At 36.9% G+C, this 16,543-nt stretch overlaps 4 protein-coding genes across 4 annotated transcripts; 2 read left to right on the top strand and 2 right to left on the bottom strand.

Moving 5' to 3' along the window:
* Positions 1-376: 376 nt before the first annotated feature.
* LOC140970386 (polygalacturonate 4-alpha-galacturonosyltransferase-like) lies at positions 377-5,226 on the top strand. Its single transcript, XM_073432072.1, has 9 exons — positions 377-696; positions 1,852-1,886; positions 1,970-2,029; positions 2,119-2,244; positions 2,357-2,399; positions 2,514-2,560; positions 2,718-3,052; positions 3,126-3,483; positions 4,083-5,226. The coding sequence occupies exons 1-9, from the start codon at positions 546-548 to the stop codon at positions 4,932-4,934; spliced, it is 2,007 nt and encodes a 668-aa protein (XP_073288173.1). The 5' UTR covers positions 377-545; the 3' UTR covers positions 4,935-5,226.
* A 515-nt stretch (positions 5,227-5,741) lies between these two features.
* On the top strand, positions 5,742-7,436 carry LOC140970416 (defensin-like protein 1). Its single transcript, XM_073432172.1, has 3 exons — positions 5,742-6,140; positions 6,280-7,221; positions 7,308-7,436. Exons 1-2 carry the CDS (start codon positions 6,062-6,064, stop codon positions 6,450-6,452), a joined length of 252 nt encoding a protein of 83 aa, XP_073288273.1. The 5' UTR covers positions 5,742-6,061; the 3' UTR covers positions 6,453-7,221; positions 7,308-7,436.
* Positions 7,437-7,609: 173 nt separating this feature from the next.
* LOC140970415 (large ribosomal subunit protein bL31c-like) lies at positions 7,610-8,314 on the bottom strand. The gene is made up of 2 exons (XM_073432170.1): positions 8,157-8,314; positions 7,610-8,068 (listed from the first exon to the last, which is right to left on the bottom strand). The coding sequence occupies exons 1-2, from the start codon at positions 8,226-8,228 to the stop codon at positions 7,739-7,741; spliced, it is 402 nt and encodes a 133-aa protein (XP_073288271.1). The 5' UTR covers positions 8,229-8,314; the 3' UTR covers positions 7,610-7,738.
* A 442-nt stretch (positions 8,315-8,756) lies between these two features.
* Positions 8,757-15,699, bottom strand: LOC140970414 (uncharacterized). The gene is made up of 7 exons (XM_073432169.1): positions 15,197-15,699; positions 10,506-13,752; positions 10,330-10,419; positions 10,172-10,237; positions 10,000-10,089; positions 9,501-9,677; positions 8,757-8,973 (listed from the first exon to the last, which is right to left on the bottom strand). The coding sequence occupies exons 1-7, from the start codon at positions 15,550-15,552 to the stop codon at positions 8,938-8,940; spliced, it is 4,062 nt and encodes a 1,353-aa protein (XP_073288270.1). The 5' UTR covers positions 15,553-15,699; the 3' UTR covers positions 8,757-8,937.
* Between the last annotated feature and the right edge of the window lie 844 nt (positions 15,700-16,543).

Here is a 16,543-nt window from a genome sequence, read left to right as displayed (position 1 = left end):
GTTCTAAGTAAAAATTGAATCTATAATTTGATGCTTAGGAAATAAAGACTCTATTCGCTAAGCTATATGTAATTTGCATTAAAATTTTAACATTTTATTAATATATATAATTATTAAAACAGACCATGACACTAAAAATTAGTTACTATAAGTGTCTTAAACTTAATAATATAGTATAGAAGTATAGATAATAAAACATAAATAATTTTTAAATTTGAAAATTGTAACAATTATTTTTGTATATGGAAATGGAAAAAAAAAATCAATTTACAAGTCATCACATATTCACATTAGTCATTACTAAGAAACGAAATATACAACAATCGGAGGGCTGCATGGAAATTTTCGAGTTGTTAAAAACTTTATCGATCCTTCTCAATCTATTCATTCGCAGTAATTAACAAATCCTCGACAAGCCTGATCAAATCATCCGAATTTTCTCTGTAGCACACAAATTTTTGTTGGCATTACCATTTTCCTAGTGCATTGCTTCCAAGTTTCTGAATGTGCGCTATGGTTTGAATCTTGAAGGTTTATGACAGGGCATGGCTACTAAGAGGGGGTTATCTGGTGCGGGAATCCAAAGGAGTAGGAGTACTGGATCTCGCTGCCCCGTTGCTTTCGCTATTTTCATCTTACTCCTCGTTTTCTCTGTTCTTGTCGTAGGCCGTGGCCTCTTTACCTCCTCCTCGACTGGTCAGTTTTCGTTGAAGAACCATTCTTTCGCTTTTGTGGTTTTATTTTAATTGGGTTTTAAGGCGTGCGGGTTTGGGTGGGGATCAGCAATAATTAGTCTAAAATTATGTAATTTGATGAAAGTCACGTGAAATTTTGTTTGTTAGTCTTGTTTCTTCCTCAAGAATTGAACTTCTGCGTGAATTAGTTACTGAAAATGGGTAGAGAAAAATACGGATAGTGAATCAGTGATCAAGCTTTTCTTGATCTATATACAATAAGTTTTATTGCGTAAATGCATTCAAGAAACCGGACTTTGGTTCAGGAACGAGTGATAAATATGTACGGAATGAATCCCCCTTAGATTTGCTATTAGAAAATTCCTGGTGAACAGTCTTATCGATATTCTAGCTAACCTCGGAGTGAAAAGTTGGGCCATCTTGCTCTTTAGTGAGTTGAATTTGGCGAGGAAAATTTGAAAAAGTTGCTGGGGTAGATTCTGTTTGATAGCGTCTGGAAAAGACAGGGTTGAGAGGCGGCATTGCTTTGTTCAGTTTACTGTTCATGTGGCTGATTAGGCCAATCTAGGATTGTACACTTTGTAAAGCTGTCGCTTGTAGTCTAATAGAAGGTTGAGCTGGGACAAAACTCCGCTTTCCTATGATACTGGATAAGATTACCGAGTTGAACTTAAATTTATTCTTTTAAATTTTAATCATTAAAAAAATAATAACAGGACTCTGAGATAATAAACTAATAAAATATAATTATTTAACAAAAAGCTTGTGAAGATTAATTTTTTTCAGAAAAGAAACAAAATCAGGGTTTTAATTACACCCTAGGGTTTTTAATTCTTATTTCTCTCCACATCTAAAAAGAAAGACCTGGCTTCACCTTATGGGCTGCTAAACATTCAGTTTACTGAATATATGGTATTGGGAGAGTCTTATGTGATTTCATTTTCCTGGTAGAAAAGGCCTTTTAAACAACACTCGCGGGCTAATTGATTTGATCTCCACCCCAGTTTAGGTTCTATGAGTCAGTTGGATTTATTTTGATGTATCCGACCACTTTGTGTTTGTTGATGCTTCTACGCCCTTTATGGCAGGCTGATTGATTCATATTTATTCTTCCTGTTTTACAGTTGGATGAAACTGATTTGTCTATTTTTTGCAGATCAAGATGATTTTTCTATCGGTTCTCATGGACAGGTGTCCCTCTTTGGCTTATGCTTCAATTGAATTGTAGTGTTAAATGTATTCTCTAGATTAATGGAAAGTGCTTTTTGCTATAGGAACTAAACTGGAGAGTGAGACTGGCATTGCAACATCTTAAGTCATTATTGTCAAAAGAGGCAAGTTTTTAACTACACCTTCTGAAATGTTAAGAAATGTGGTTTTTCAGGTATTGTTATATGTAACCTACAATAATTTGAACATGTAGGTAATTGATGTCATTAAAGCTAGCACAGATGATTTGGGCCCTTTAAGTGTTGATTTCTTTAGAAAGAACAATTTGTCTACATCATGGCAAGAAATTACGAGACAGAATTATTCCACTTCTGTAGAGGTAGGATGATTATATGGCTCTAATTGCTTTACCTTCTTTTGCGGTACATATCTAGTATTTTATGAAAATGCTAAGTCACTCTTTCTTTTGGTATAATTTGTGTGATTTTAAGTCCATTGAAGTAGCTTCAGAAATACAACAGCAAAAGTCTGGAGGTAAGCGGGAATTTTCTGCAAATAGTAATATCTTTCCAGAAATTCTATTGATGCATTAGTTGTTTTAGTGATATGCTGTATGAAATAGTTAGAAAGTTAATTTGTTTTGTGCAGCTAATAATTCTAGGGTTTTCGAGACAGCTGCTATACTGGCCAGAAGAGTAAGCAGCAAGATTATATAATATAACAATATTACTTTTACTTCTGCTTGTTCTAATGAAAATCTTTTTCTGGTCACGAATTAATCTGTGTCCTTCTACAATATTCTGTGACTTTGCTTGTGTTATTTTGTTTTATTTCCATATCTTCGCACTGCAGCAATTGAGAGAAAAAAGGCGTGAAAAACGAGTTGCTGATTTGTTGAATCAAGATTATGAAGCGACTGTGAAGCTTGAAAATGCAGCAATTGAACGATCTAAGTCGGTTGATTCGGCAGTGTTAGGAAAATATAGTTTATGGAGGAAAGAATATGAAAATGAAAATTCTGATTCAGTTGTACGCTTGATGCGGGATCAAATGATAATGGCAACAGTTTATGTGAGTCTTGCAAGGATGAAAGACAACCTTGACTTGGCACATGAGCTACAGACCCGACTTAAGGAAAGCCAACGCTCCTTAGGAGAGGCAACTACTGATACTGATTTGCAGCAAAGGTAAAGGATGGTGTGTCGTTAATCTACGTGTATCCTTAGTTTAATCTTTGCGCTTGTACAATTCATTTTACAGTACACTTGAAAAAATGAAAGCAATGGGCCAAGTGTTGTCCAAAGCTAGGGAGCAATTGTATGACTGCAAGTTAGTAACTGGGAAGCTAAGAGCCATGCTCCAATCTGCAGATGAGCAAGTCCACAGTCTTAAGAGGCAAAGCGACTTCCTTAGCCAGCTTGCTGCTAAGACAATTCCAAATGGACTTCACTGTTTATCGTTGCGCCTGACAATAGATTACCACCTCCTTCCACCAGAGAAAAGGAAGTTCCCCCGAAGTGAAAATCTGGAAGATCCAAATCTCTACCACTATGCCCTCTTTTCGGATAATGTTCTTGCTGCTTCAGTAGTTGTGAACTCCACCATTATGAATGCTAAGGTGTGAACCTTTTTTCTCCTGCTGTTTTCCTTTAATTCAATCATGGTAACACAATTCAATGTTACACTTTCTTGTTTCATACCTTCTTTCTCAACTGAAAATAATTGATGTGGATAAGTTCTAAATATATAATCATTTACTTCATTGATTCTATGATACTACCATTTTTCTACTCCAACGTATCTCTTCTCGGATATATCTCCAACTTCTGTTGTTCATTTGCCAGATTTATGATTTTGTATATTTTTCTATGTCAAATTTACTCTCTTTATGATGCTGTGATGTGATATATACACCTCGGACATATACCTGCAAATATCAATTTGTATCAGTTGGTAGCAGAGGAAAAGGGGCTGGCTTGTCCCTTATGAACTTGTATATTCTTTTATATATTATTATATACATAAACAAAATTATAGTTTTGTCCCTCCTCCCGATGACGTTAAACTTCTTTCCCTGCTGCTGAGATATGTGTACTACCATCATATATTCATAGAGGCATACACACTCATACCTTTATATATGTGTCTGCTTATGCGCATTCATAACCATGGTTTTGATTGCTGAACGCTGCCTCCTGGTGCTTGTATGAGTTTCAGGATCCTGCAAAACATGTTTTTCATGTTGTTTCTGATAAGCTGAACTTTGGAGCAATGAGTATGTGGTTTCTTCTGAACCCTCCTAGTAAAGCTACCATACACGTTGAAAATGTCGATGAATTCAAGTGGCTCAACTCATCCTATTGTCCTGTTCTACGTCAATTGGAATCTGCTGGTATGAAAGAATTCTACTTCAAGGCAGCTCACTCTGCTGGAGGTTCTAACCTAAAGTACAGAAACCCAAAGTATCTTTCTATGCTTAACCACCTCAGGTTTTATCTCCCACAGATTTACCCCAAGTTGGATAAAATCCTTTTTCTCGATGATGATATTGTTGTTCGGAAAGACTTGACTAGATTATGGGATGTAGATCTCCAGGGCAAAGTGAATGGTGCAGTGGAAACCTGTGGTGAGAGCTTTCACCGATTCGATAAATATCTGAACTTTTCAAACCCTCTCATCTCTAAACACTTTGATCCAAACTCTTGTGGGTGGGCTTATGGAATGAACGTTTTTGATCTCAAAGAGTGGAAGAGGAAGGATATAACGGGTATATACCACAAATGGCAGAACTTGAACGAAGATAGGTTACTATGGAAGCTTGGGACGCTGCCTCCCGGTCTGATTACTTTTTATGGGCTCACACATCCACTTGAAAAGTCTTGGCATGTGCTCGGTTTAGGTTACAATCCAAGCATTGACCGGTCAGATATCGAGAATGCAGCTGTTGTACATTATAACGGGAACATGAAACCGTGGCTAGAATTGGGGATGACTAAATACAAATCATATTGGACAAGGTATATAAAACTCGACCATCCTTACATACGCGGTTGCAAACTAAGTGAATGATATGGAAAAATGTTTTCTAAATTGTGGTTGTGCAATTATACTAGCTGAGCGAAGGACGATATATGATCTAAAATGCGAGTCCTTGTTGCCCGTTTCATTGGTCTGAGATGATTCTTCGAAGAAGATGGGCTATAATTTCTCCACTATGGTTCACTTGTGATGACTTCTTTCTAATGTCTGAAAGTTTTGTTTGTTGGAGTTAAAAACTTGTGATATTTGAACAGAAATCTATTCAAATTGTAGATATAAATAGTTTGATTCTTTCTTCTACAGCAGCATCCCTTTTCTTTTATTCCAGTTTCAAATCTTCTGCAACAATTAATATTACTAGGTTTTTAGGTAATATTTAGGTGAATATTTTGATGACACATGCCAGTATATATTATCGTGTTATTGTTGCATTAATATGAATAGCTCGTATGATACGTTGTATATGATAATTGATACAATCAAAATGGATTTTATTATTATTATTATTATTATTCAATTGAATATTTTCAGATTTCAAGGAATATGGAGAAATACACATTTTGGCATAAACCATATATATTATGAGATTTTACAAGAAACACTTTATTAATTATGAGTACTTATATATGTACATATACATAGATTATTTTTGTCGACTAGCAATTGACATAATACATAATCAATAATAAATGAAAATTTCCAAACATTCAGCGTACCAAACCAAATGTCTTTTATTAGTGCATAATACATAATATAAACTAAGGATATTTTTGGACAATAAATATTGCATATACCAAATTAGTACGTTGAAAGAGAAGAGTATGTTTCCGTAGACAAAGTCAAATATACATACAAGAATTGTTGGGCTCGACGTAATGTAGAATTATCCGGCACATATCTAAAACAACATTGCTGGAAATTGTTGAACTAGAGTACATAGTGCCAAAATTTTATGACGAACGTGGTTTGAATTGATCCATCCCAAACACATCGAAATTTGCGATGGGAATTGGTGTTCATCATCAATATTTGTGATAAGGATTAACAATCTTCATGATTCTTTTGCTCGCATAAATTCACTCTATATTTGAGGTTCTAAAACACTTCTTCATGCACCACAAGCCCTGCTCTTTCTTGACCTTCAAAAGAAACAAGAAATGGCTGCATCACTTCTCCGTCGACATTCCACTGTCGCAGTCGTCTTTTTCCTTCTCTTGTTCGTCATACTCCTGAATGGTAAACACTGTGTTTTTCAGAAGCATAGAGGAGAGACCTATATTTGCTAAATTTTAATTATATATTTGTGGCTATTTTCAGCGAATTACAAATCTTACCTCTCTTCTCTACCAGTTACCTTGTTTCTCTTTTGATGCAGAATCGGCAGTGGTGGATTCAAGAACTTGCGAAAGGCGTAGCAAAACATGGTCGGGATTCTGCGGGAGCTCCAACAACTGTAATAGGCAGTGCAGGAATTGGGAGCATGCACTTCATGGCGCTTGTCACGCACAGTTCCCAGGATTTGCATGCTTCTGCTATTTTAACTGTTAAATCATGCTACTGACTTAACAATGAGCGACATGTATGTACTTGTATGCTATGATGAAATAAACGTCTGCAGAAAAAAAAGGGCGCTTCATCCTCTGTACATGTATATATAATCTTGGAGTTATTTAGTTTCTTTTAGAATCGAGATTCGACCTGAAAGATTTCTCACCATGATTACCAGGAGTTCTAAGACATCCCTATTTAAAGTTCCATTCGACAAAAGGGATGGTCTCTTTTAATCAGTAGCTTCATGTTGATATGAAATGACTGAATTCCATTACCGTGAAATGATAATTTGTGAGAAAAGTCCCACATCCTTTGAAGGGTGGTAGGTTTGTACCCATCATACCAGTTTTTCCAAATGGTTGTCACGATAATTTCAGAAAGAGTTGCAGAACACCACAATTCTTCATAAGAAGTATCGATGGCGATCTTCACAAGATTGAGAGTGGTCCTCTAAGATCAAATTTAATTGCAAAAAATTATCTTGATTGCCAGCAAGAGTTTCACGACAAGCTGGCTGGCCCTGCAACGAGAAGTCCTCTTCTTGAAGCCTCACCGCAAGTAACGGTTCCATCTGTCTCCATGTTGCCAAGATTTACGAATAACATCTTGTGTTCGGAAAATCTCACTCTTACCAACCGAAGAACGACATCAGTTCGCTTGAGAAAATATAACTTGGGACAATGTAAACATAATTTGACATCTGTTGGATAAACTTAATGCATCCGGAAAAAGTGACAAAAATAAAAATTTACAAAAGTTAGATGATGTTATGCTCGGCATGTTATCATCTAACTTTAAACATAATTTTTGTGAATCATGAACATACACATAAAAGAAACAGGTACGGACAAGATAAAAGTTCTCGAATTTGAAGAATTGAGAGATCACAGCATCCAAATCCTGCACATTTCAACTTCTTCACAATATCACCGCACGACGAATAGTCGAAGCAACTTATTAGATTTTATACTACAGCCGAATAACTCCAATGGCCATAAATCAGCTTAAGAACGAACCAGAAGGAAACTCTACATCCAATAAACTTCAGCCTAGATCAGTCCACATCCATAAGCTCACTCCAAGAAGCAAATTTTCTATTTTTAGACCCATTCCACCGAATCAAGAATCAAGCAAAAACCAATGACGCATTCAAAAAACCCAAACCCCTTCACATTTCATTACAATCAAACAATTCATTGTAACAATTAGCCAGATTATCACATTTCATATCCAAAACAAAAACTTGATAAATTCAACCGCAAAAGCAAACTAAACTATGGGGGCTACTTCTTTTTTCCTTTTCCAGACTTCTTCTTAGGAGGAAGAATAATCTCTCCCTTGAGCACAGGAATCTCCATAATCTGCGACAGCCCACTAAATTTCTTGCGGAATTTTTCAACCTGATCCGCATCAACAAGAAGCTGCGCTCGGCTTCCCAGATAAAAGGGGTGGTTCCCAGACCACACATCAACCACGTATTCTTTCTTGGTTCCGCCGGTAGTCATCACGAGTTCACCATTACAGTACACCTTCGAATCTTCATGGAATTGCGGGTGTATATCCTTCTTCCTGCAGCTACACCGCATGTCATCTCTGCCCACAACTCGTTTCACCTGCACAAATCAGCCAAAAAAATTAAGAAACTTCCAAAAAATACAGAAAAAGGAAGATTATTTACAAGAAGGGTTTTTCGGATTCTACTTTGTCGTTGAGGGAGAGTAGAGAAGGGGAGAGGTTTTTATTGAGGAAAGTGTTGGACAGGTAAAAAGCCATGTTCTCGTCTCGTCGATGGCTATAGAGAGACGGTGATTCAAAAGAAAAGATTAATCCATGGCACTTATTATATTATATTCTAGTGGTCTCAAAATTTCCAGGCCGAATCCAGTTCCAAATGGATCAGTTTATGTAACCAAGGGCTCATCCTTAACCATTTGGACTTTACGCTTCAGTTATGCATGTAGAAACTAGAAAGTAGAAAGTAGAGTCTTTAGTAAAAAAATATAAAACAAAAGTAGAAACTAGAGGCAGTGTAAATTGTAGAGTTTATAAGCTTTTGTTAAACACAATTGATACGGTTAATTCGACCCTACACTAAAGGTTTTACACCGAGTGTAAAAATCAATTTCTGTGTAGGTATGTATGGTCGAGTTTTCCCATTTGACACGTAAAAATTTTTCAATTTATATCGCCTTCCAAATTATTTTCATTTCGTAAATGTTTTTGACAGACAACCACTCATCTACTATACTATGTAGCTCATCTTATTCTCTTATTGGGTTGTGAAAAATCAACATGCTCAACTGACCAAGTATGGGCGACCCTATTATAAAATCCATGCACGAATAAGAACACCAGGTTATTCACCAAAAGAAACCATCACTACTTTCTTCTGTTTCGTGCTACAGAGATCAATCAAATCAAATGAATAAATGTAAAGTTAATACAAGGCTACAAGTTCCGAGGATCGCTACTGCATCTTCATTCACCTCTCCTCTGAGTTGAACCTGCTCCACGCAGCCTGAGGTTGATACACAACAAACAAGGCATATGTGAGTTAAGTGTGTCACGAAACAAGAAACATGAAATGCAACAAATAATAGATACGAAAAAGGAGACTGATAATTTCATGCCATCAATGACCAATCATTTAGTTTTTGCTTGCGTTGCTGATGGCTGTTTTTTCCCATTTCCGAAACTTGAATTTCTAATGAAAGCCTACAGAACGTGATACCAGATTGTACATACGACGTAGCTCAATCACTGAACCAGACCAACACTTTCCATTTAAAAAAGAATCGTTCCTTGATCAAATCAATACATACTTGGTGCCAACAGCCAAGAGCGGCTGTCGCTAAATCTTATTTACTTCGTACTCCACAGCCTAGCACCATGCCATTAAGTTATGACTATATACATGATGTTCTTGTCACTATCATGCCAATAAAACCCCAGTAATGTTAGCAAGAACTGCACACTAGTATTGATGATGGCAGAAACCTACAATAGTTGCAAGCCTAATAATTTCAAGGGTAACAATCAATGTACCTTGAGAAGATCAAAAACCTTTTCACATATGTACTTTTGCTGAATGCTAGCTCCCCGTTGCTGCAGTTTGTCAGGATGTACATACAAAGTTGCCTTCCTGTAAGCTTTCTTTACAGCAGGGGTTGTTATGATCTCCGTCAGGGAGATAGGTTGCCAACCACTGTTTGCCCCAAGGATCTGCAGATGAATACATAAAATAGCTAATTAGGTTGGAAACAAGATCTGTGCTTTGTAAAGAGCAACGATAAATCACAAAAGAAAATAACGGGGTTCGGGCATCATCCTTCTCAGGATGTTTCCAAGCTGTATAACTTTCATCTTCACTCCTTTAAATAGCGAACAAATTGGAATAGTAGCAAATGAATGAAAACGATTACTCAGACTCTATGGCATTGCATTTGAGCATGTTACATACTTATTGAAGTCTAAAATTCAACTATTATCACTAACAATCATTTGGGATTAAAAGGGCAGGGGTGCACAGGTGGTTTGCACATACGTATTGCAGGGTGGAGAGCAGTGCACGCAGGTTTCCCTCCTTTCCTGAGACCCATCTCTTAATATCCGCATCAAGAGATTCTGCTAATCTCTGCAGTAAAATAAAGATATTAACAGGACCACTAGAAATCTATTCTGCATCAGCACAACAAATATATAAGAAGATATGTTACATTTCTCTCTGCCTGTTCTTTCTGGGCAAGAAGATCACGCATGTTCTTCTCGGCAAGGGCTTTGGCCTGGAAAAATTTTCGGCATAAAATATCATAAAACATGTTTAGATTCTTGTGATAATATTCCCAAATCCCAACATAACTAGTAAGATTCATACCGCTCTCTCCATTATCCTCTGATGCCTCTCTAATCTTGCTTTGCTTCTCTTTGCTGATTCATTACTAGTTCCATCAACTTTCTCCAGGTCCTGTGGGAAAATTGAAACAATTATTCTTCTGGTACACTAACTAAAGGTTTTATGTGGCAACCAATACAAACATAAAAGATACTCACCGAGGAGGAAAAGCTATGCTTTAGTCCATTATTTCTTGATTTCTCGGTAGATTTGTCAGTATGTGCTCTTCCTTCTGTGGAAGTTTTCAAGGACATTGCTTTCTCTAGAGCACGTTCACGGGCCTCTGCAGTGGCTCTTTCTACTGCAGCGCGTTCTGACCGAAGTTTGGCTTCTGTGGAGGCCTTATCAGATGGTAGTTTTGTCGCTGTGGATGACTTCTCCAGCTTCTCCTGCGCCTCTGCCATGAACCTTTGTCGAGCTTCAGCTGCTGCTCTCTCCACAGCAGCCCTTTCTGCCCTTACTTGTGCTTCAGCAAATGCCCTCTCACGAGCTTCGCGCATGGCTCTTTCTGCAGCTATTCTATCTTTTTCCCGAGCTCTTCCCCTCTTGATGGCTTCAATTCTTTGTTGCTGATCTTCTTTATCGAAATTCATCACATTTTCTTTGGCACAATTATGTTCCACGTCAGAAGTTTCACTGTTCTCATTAATCTTCTCCAAAATTTCACCTGTTTCTATTGTTTTTTCATCTTCCGTAGATTTCTCTGTTTCTTCAGGTTCAACATGTAAATTAAAGTGTTCCCCTTCACATTGTTCCTCCGAGTATACCCCTTCACTTTGAACATGAGTTATTTTCTCAGAAGCAATTTTAAGACCATCCTTAACTTCTTCCTCATCTGAGGTTTCACGCTTTGTGTTTTCTGCACATATTTCAGATTCGTTAACAGAAAGGCCATCCATATTTTCAAGACTGGATGTTGATTCAGATCGTCCGACACTCTCTGAAGTTTGTTCTGAAACCATTCTCACATCAGTGAGGTCACATTCTGCTGTTCTACAATCAGAATAATTGACCTCAGGTGAATTTTGCACGTTGAATTTATCAACAGCTTCTTGAGCAGTATTGTGAATACCATCAGTAGTTTCGGATATATCCTTGTCCATAGACAGTTTTTGTTCATTATTGGTGTTCGTTGTAACAAAACTTTCATTTTTGCAATCAAAAGAAAGACCTTCAAAGGAACAGCGCAGATTGCTACTGGTAAAATTGTCTTCAGAGGCACTTCGATGTAAGCTGTCCATCTGGAGAATATCATTGTCCTCCAGGTGTAATGGTTGTTTCGCCTTCTTTGTTGTCTCAATTGCAGAAAAGATTTCAGCAACTCCAGCTACACTACTGTTCTCTTCAACTATGTTATCGAGGTCAATATCACATGGTTCCTGAGTTTCACTGGAGATGCTGCAAGGATTAATATTGTGAATCTCACTAAAGCTGGTGCTAGAGTCAGTACTTTTTGAATCAACTGTTTCAATATCTATTTCACAAGCAGCCTCCTGAAACACAGGTTTATCCTGATTTTCTTCACCTGTCTCTGCTCCTCCGAGAATATTTGTTTCTTTGGTTCCCCAAGAAGATTCGATCTTCTGAAATCCAGCATAATTAATTCCCTCCAATTGCTTGGCCTCAGCCACTTCATCTTCAAAAGTCTCCATCTGGCTCTTGTCGATTTCATTTTGTTCAAGGGCACCTCGTAAATTTTTCCCCCCTTCACCATGTAAATTGCTTTGTGTCTCTTCAATTATTTCTGATTCACGAACTGTATTTAGCTTCTCTACAACCTCTTCTATTTCAGGGAAGGCTTCAGGCTCCCTCTTGTTGATTGGTTCCGCCAAGGCTTCATCATTCAGATGCTCTTTACTTTCAAAAGATTTCTTCTTTATCTCTTCTTGTTCCATTGCTTCTTTCTCATCCATATTTGGCAGATCATTTATCAAATTATCAAGCTTCAAATCAGGTAACTTCAAGTGCTCTGCATTAACCACGTCCTCGCGTTCTTCAATTATATTCTTGTTCCATTGCTTCTTACTATCCAGAGACCTTTCCACCATTTCAGAAATAATTTCAGATTCTTTTGACAGAACAACATCTAGCTCTACCTGTTCTGAAGCCTCGTCAATATTATCCAGCTTTCGTGTCCTTTGGGAAGTACTAATGACACTTTTTGCTAGTTCGGCAGCCGTTTCAGGTCCCTCAGTGTAATGAACAGACACTTCTTTTTTTTCCAATGTTTCCTTGCCAGTTCCCATCTCCTCAAGATATGACGTAAAGTCATGCCTAAACATAACTACGTTATTATTTTCTACCACCTGACCATATTCCGAGTTTGTGGTCCTACTGTCAGCTTCAGCCTCTAATCCAGGAGAATTTCTCGCCACTTCATGTGCTTCAACTGCTTCAACATTGTACCCAAGCTCTTCCATTACATCCTTTTCCGCATCACAAAGTGCCTCATTTTGACTGTAGGAGGTAGCAAATTTATTACTCACCCCATTGAATGCTCCACTGCCCTCTTTAGCGGCCTCAATATTAACTCTAACCTTTTCCATCTCGGCCTTCCCAGGATCATTTATTTTCTCACTTTGGCCAAGGAATGCATCAATTTTCCCATTTAGGTCTTTGAATGCATGGAATATGGGATCTAATCTTTCATGAGTTTTCGTAGCATTCTTCTCTTTAGAATTCTTCGCCTCAATGTCCTTCCTATTTTCTTCGTTATCCTCAACTTTCGAGTGAACCTTAGGACTTGGTTTAGAACCATCTGGAATACTTTCCTTTTTCCTTTCCATTATCATTTTGGCAATTCTAATACTTTCTTGAGCCTGCTCAATGGCTTTCTTCAAGGCAGCTGCAGATACACCAGCAACTGAACTCTCATCTATTTCCTCCTCAATCAAAGGTGGTAAAGAGTCAGTCCCTATCTTTCCAGAAGCATCTTCTTTGGTTCGAAAACTAGATATCCTTGATCCCTCCGAATCATTGTGTTCTCTCAGATTACACGGCTGGCTTGAAGGTGGAGGTACAATACATGACTTATCCAGTGTGTGGGAGTTATCTGAACTAGATCCACCTCTACCTTTAATTGCTTTAACATCAGAACTGAAACTCCAGGTGCGACTAACTTCACGTTTCAGCAAAGGGACACACCTATCATCTTCCTTCCTTTGCGTCTGTTGGATTCCATCGATAAAATATGCAAATCCAGGAACAGCGTGGAGTTGGGGTCTGTGAGTTTTTCCCTTTGATACATCATTACTTATCTTATTTGTCTTATTGAAAGACAAGTTAAACTGCTGCTTCACACCATCAACAGATTGATCAGCTGACTCCCCAGAGGACCTTTTGGCCTTTCCTGAAGAATGTAGAGACTCTGGTTCTTGCACAGGCAACCTCGCATTTGCTAGAATCCTGTAGCAAATACAGTAAAGGACTTAGGAATGGCCCCCCAAACAAATTACACCAATCATCAGGTCAATAGCATGTATACGTAATAGAAGAAGAAAAATTAATAAAACAAAAACATAAACAATAACAAAATGCGCATGTGTTTTGTGTATGAAAGACACAACATGAGCATGATTTAGATTTATGAAAAAACAGTCCAAAACTGATTCCTTTCCTTCATCCGGACTCTTGCTTCTCACCCTAGCGATTTTTTTAAGTCACATAGTTACCAAAATTACAAATGAGCACAAAAACTAGAGAATTTTAATAATTGAAATAAACCCAAATTGAAAAAAATCCTCGAGAAACCGGAAATGTTGTTTTTATTTATCTTAAAATCAGTTGAGGCCAAATTTGCAAGCATTCAAGTAACTTCTACACACACCAAAGATAAGATTGGTGCTAAATGAAGCGGATTCTTATAAGATAAAGACAACTCCAAGAACTTAATCCACTTTATAGTTTATACACAAAATAATTGGGAATGCAAAGCAAGAACTATTAACATGTAACTTTCAGGACACAAGCCACGTGCAGGACTCAAGTGATCGGTATAATTTTTTCATTATTACGAGTTTTCCATTATGAGAATGGACAAAAGAGGTTATTACATCAAAATAAAGACTAGCTTGAAAGACCTACAAAAGTTAAGCATAAACTGCATAGAATAACCATTTAACAAAGGCTATCCTGTCGCACTTCATATATAAGAAAACTCCAAATGTAATGAATGTACATAATCTAGGCTATAAATAGTCATTTTGCCTACCTTCCTTACCATAGCCAACAGTTAAATGACGGCATCAATATAACGACTGCCTAAAGAGAAGGAAATGCACTCAATCAATAGCCTTCACATGTTATCGAACGAGCATTATCAAGTATATATATACTTTTACTAAATTTGGAATCTATCAACTAAAAAACTTCACTTCAGAAAACAGAACAACTTTTTGAGAAATTTGAACTAAGTTTTTCCCACCGATAGGAATTAAAGTGCCTCGTTCAACATAACTCGCATACGACAAATAACCACAGGCATGTACAAACTTCAAATTGTGGTCCTTCATGATAATCATGCTTAGAAAAAGACAAAAAAATGAACAATGCTTTGAAAAAGATTTAAATTTGCATCCGCACAAACAGAAGCCAACATCAACAAGCCAGCAAAGACTGGTAAAAAATCAAGCACAAAGAAATTTCCTTAAATAACATTAGTGTTAACAGACTAATAGTTTCTAGTCAAACAGGGAATAAGCTTGGGAGAGATTCTCAAAGTATGTGATAGTTCCTAAACCAAACAACAGCATGGAAAGTAACACGGATGAAATGCTAACCTTATTTCAGACAACATTTCAGTTCCAAAACTTCGTACAAAATCGAACAAATAGAAAAATGGAAATTTTACCCTGGTTCATCATCAGAGCGCTTGGGCTTTTTCACGCCATTAAACAACTCCTCATATGGAAGAGCCACGTCATCGTCCCTCAAACCTCCGAAAATGTTGGAGTAATCCAGCATCGAACTGCGAGATTCTCCCGACACGACCCTTTCATCCAGACCCGGAAGATCAAGCACGGGAATCGACGAAGACGAACCGGTGAAAATCTCAGAGTACTCTTGAGCTCCAAGAGGCCTCGCCTTGGTACCACCCCCGGAGAACACTACGTCGTCGTATGGGTTTTTCATGGAGAAAGACGCAAATGCGGCCGTGTTGGAGGAGGTGTGCTTTCTTCTGTGAGGAGGCCTGGAGAGGGACTCCATTGTAACGAAGAGGTGTTGAAAAAGCTCCGATTTCCCGTCGGCGAGACTGGGGTTTTTCGTTTATTCTTCAAATGCCTACCGTTCTTCACTTTCTTCTTCGTTCTCGCTTCTGCGAGGTTTTTGTTTGTCTGCAAAGGAAAAACATACAGAGAGGGAACTGTGGGTCCAATTCAGTGTAGCAAAGTATCTTTACCCAATCATAGACTGCCACGTGAAGACCGCACTTACTTCTTAAATAAATTGTGACATTAATAACTTGATTTACTATTTTTTTTTCAAATTTTTAGTTAGTATAATATAATATACAGTTTTCATACGTGATGTATAATTATCGTGTAGGTTTACCATGACATTCATTTATTAGATATCACGTTCGATTCGTGAGTGTCATTTCATCGATGTTCTCATACATCTATATCATCATTATATTAAATGTGAGAACATGATAATAACTACCTAGAAATGACATCAATTTTTTTTTCCAATCTTACAATTATATGATATTAATATTACACTTTTGTTTTTTATTTTTTATTTAATTTCAACATACATTTTTATTTTTATTTCAACAATTCAAATATCAATTTATTCTCTCCATAATTTATCAAATTTCATTTTAGTCTATCGATAATAATAAAAAATATTGTACACACACATCGCGTGTGCATAGTAACTAATATATATATATATGATGAATTTGTAGTATATCAAAAGTTGTATAATATAATAATATATAAATATAATATTTTCCTAAATCATAGCAATCTTGTAAGAAATACATGCCTCATCTTTTTACGTTTTCAAAAATTACTTTATCTTCTTTAGAAAGAAAAATCACTACTATTTTATTTTCCAAATCTAGTTTCAAATATTTTAACATAATTATTATTTTAATATAACTATTCACATATCCCGAAAAAACAATATATTATTATATCTTTTTAAATTTTTCTTAAAAATAAAAAAACAGGAAAATAACAAGTTGTGTTGT

This window comes from Primulina huaijiensis, unplaced genomic scaffold, assembly GCF_012295235.1.
Source record: "Primulina huaijiensis isolate GDHJ02 unplaced genomic scaffold, ASM1229523v2 scaffold5913, whole genome shotgun sequence".
Classification (NCBI taxonomy): Eukaryota; Viridiplantae; Streptophyta; class Magnoliopsida; order Lamiales; family Gesneriaceae; genus Primulina; species Primulina huaijiensis.
The sequence above is the reverse complement of the archived record's forward strand: the minus strand, read 5'-3'. Positions and strand labels throughout refer to the sequence as shown.

What these genes read in the sequence shown, in the direction of transcription:
- LOC140970386 (XM_073432072.1), top strand. Translation starts at nt 546, where the DNA reads ATGGCTACTAAGAGGGGGTTATCTGGTGCGGGAATCCAAAGGAGTAGG. An exon ending in CTTTACCTCCTCCTCGACTG is followed by an intron (nt 697 to 1,851) that starts GTCAGTTTTCGT and finishes TATTTTTTGCAG; the next exon opens with ATCAAGATGATTTTTCTATC. An exon ending in ATTATTCCACTTCTGTAGAG is followed by an intron (nt 2,245 to 2,356) that starts GTAGGATGATTA and finishes TGTGATTTTAAG; the next exon opens with TCCATTGAAGTAGCTTCAGA.
- LOC140970416 (XM_073432172.1), top strand. Translation starts at nt 6,062, where the DNA reads ATGGCTGCATCACTTCTCCGTCGACATTCCACTGTCGCAGTCGTCTTT. An exon ending in GTTCGTCATACTCCTGAATG is followed by an intron (nt 6,141 to 6,279) that starts GTAAACACTGTG and finishes CTTTTGATGCAG; the next exon opens with AATCGGCAGTGGTGGATTCA.
- LOC140970415 (XM_073432170.1), bottom strand. Translation starts at nt 8,228, where the DNA reads ATGGCTTTTTACCTGTCCAACACTTTCCTCAATAAAAACCTCTCCCCT. An exon ending in TACTCTCCCTCAACGACAAA is followed by an intron (nt 8,069 to 8,156) that starts GTAGAATCCGAA and finishes TGATTTGTGCAG; the next exon opens with GTGAAACGAGTTGTGGGCAG.
- LOC140970414 (XM_073432169.1), bottom strand. Translation starts at nt 15,552, where the DNA reads ATGGAGTCCCTCTCCAGGCCTCCTCACAGAAGAAAGCACACCTCCTCC. An exon ending in CGCTCTGATGATGAACCAGG is followed by an intron (nt 13,753 to 15,196) that starts GTAAAATTTCCA and finishes TATTTGCTACAG; the next exon opens with GATTCTAGCAAATGCGAGGT. An exon ending in AGCATAGCTTTTCCTCCTCG is followed by an intron (nt 10,420 to 10,505) that starts GTGAGTATCTTT and finishes ATTTTCCCACAG; the next exon opens with GACCTGGAGAAAGTTGATGG.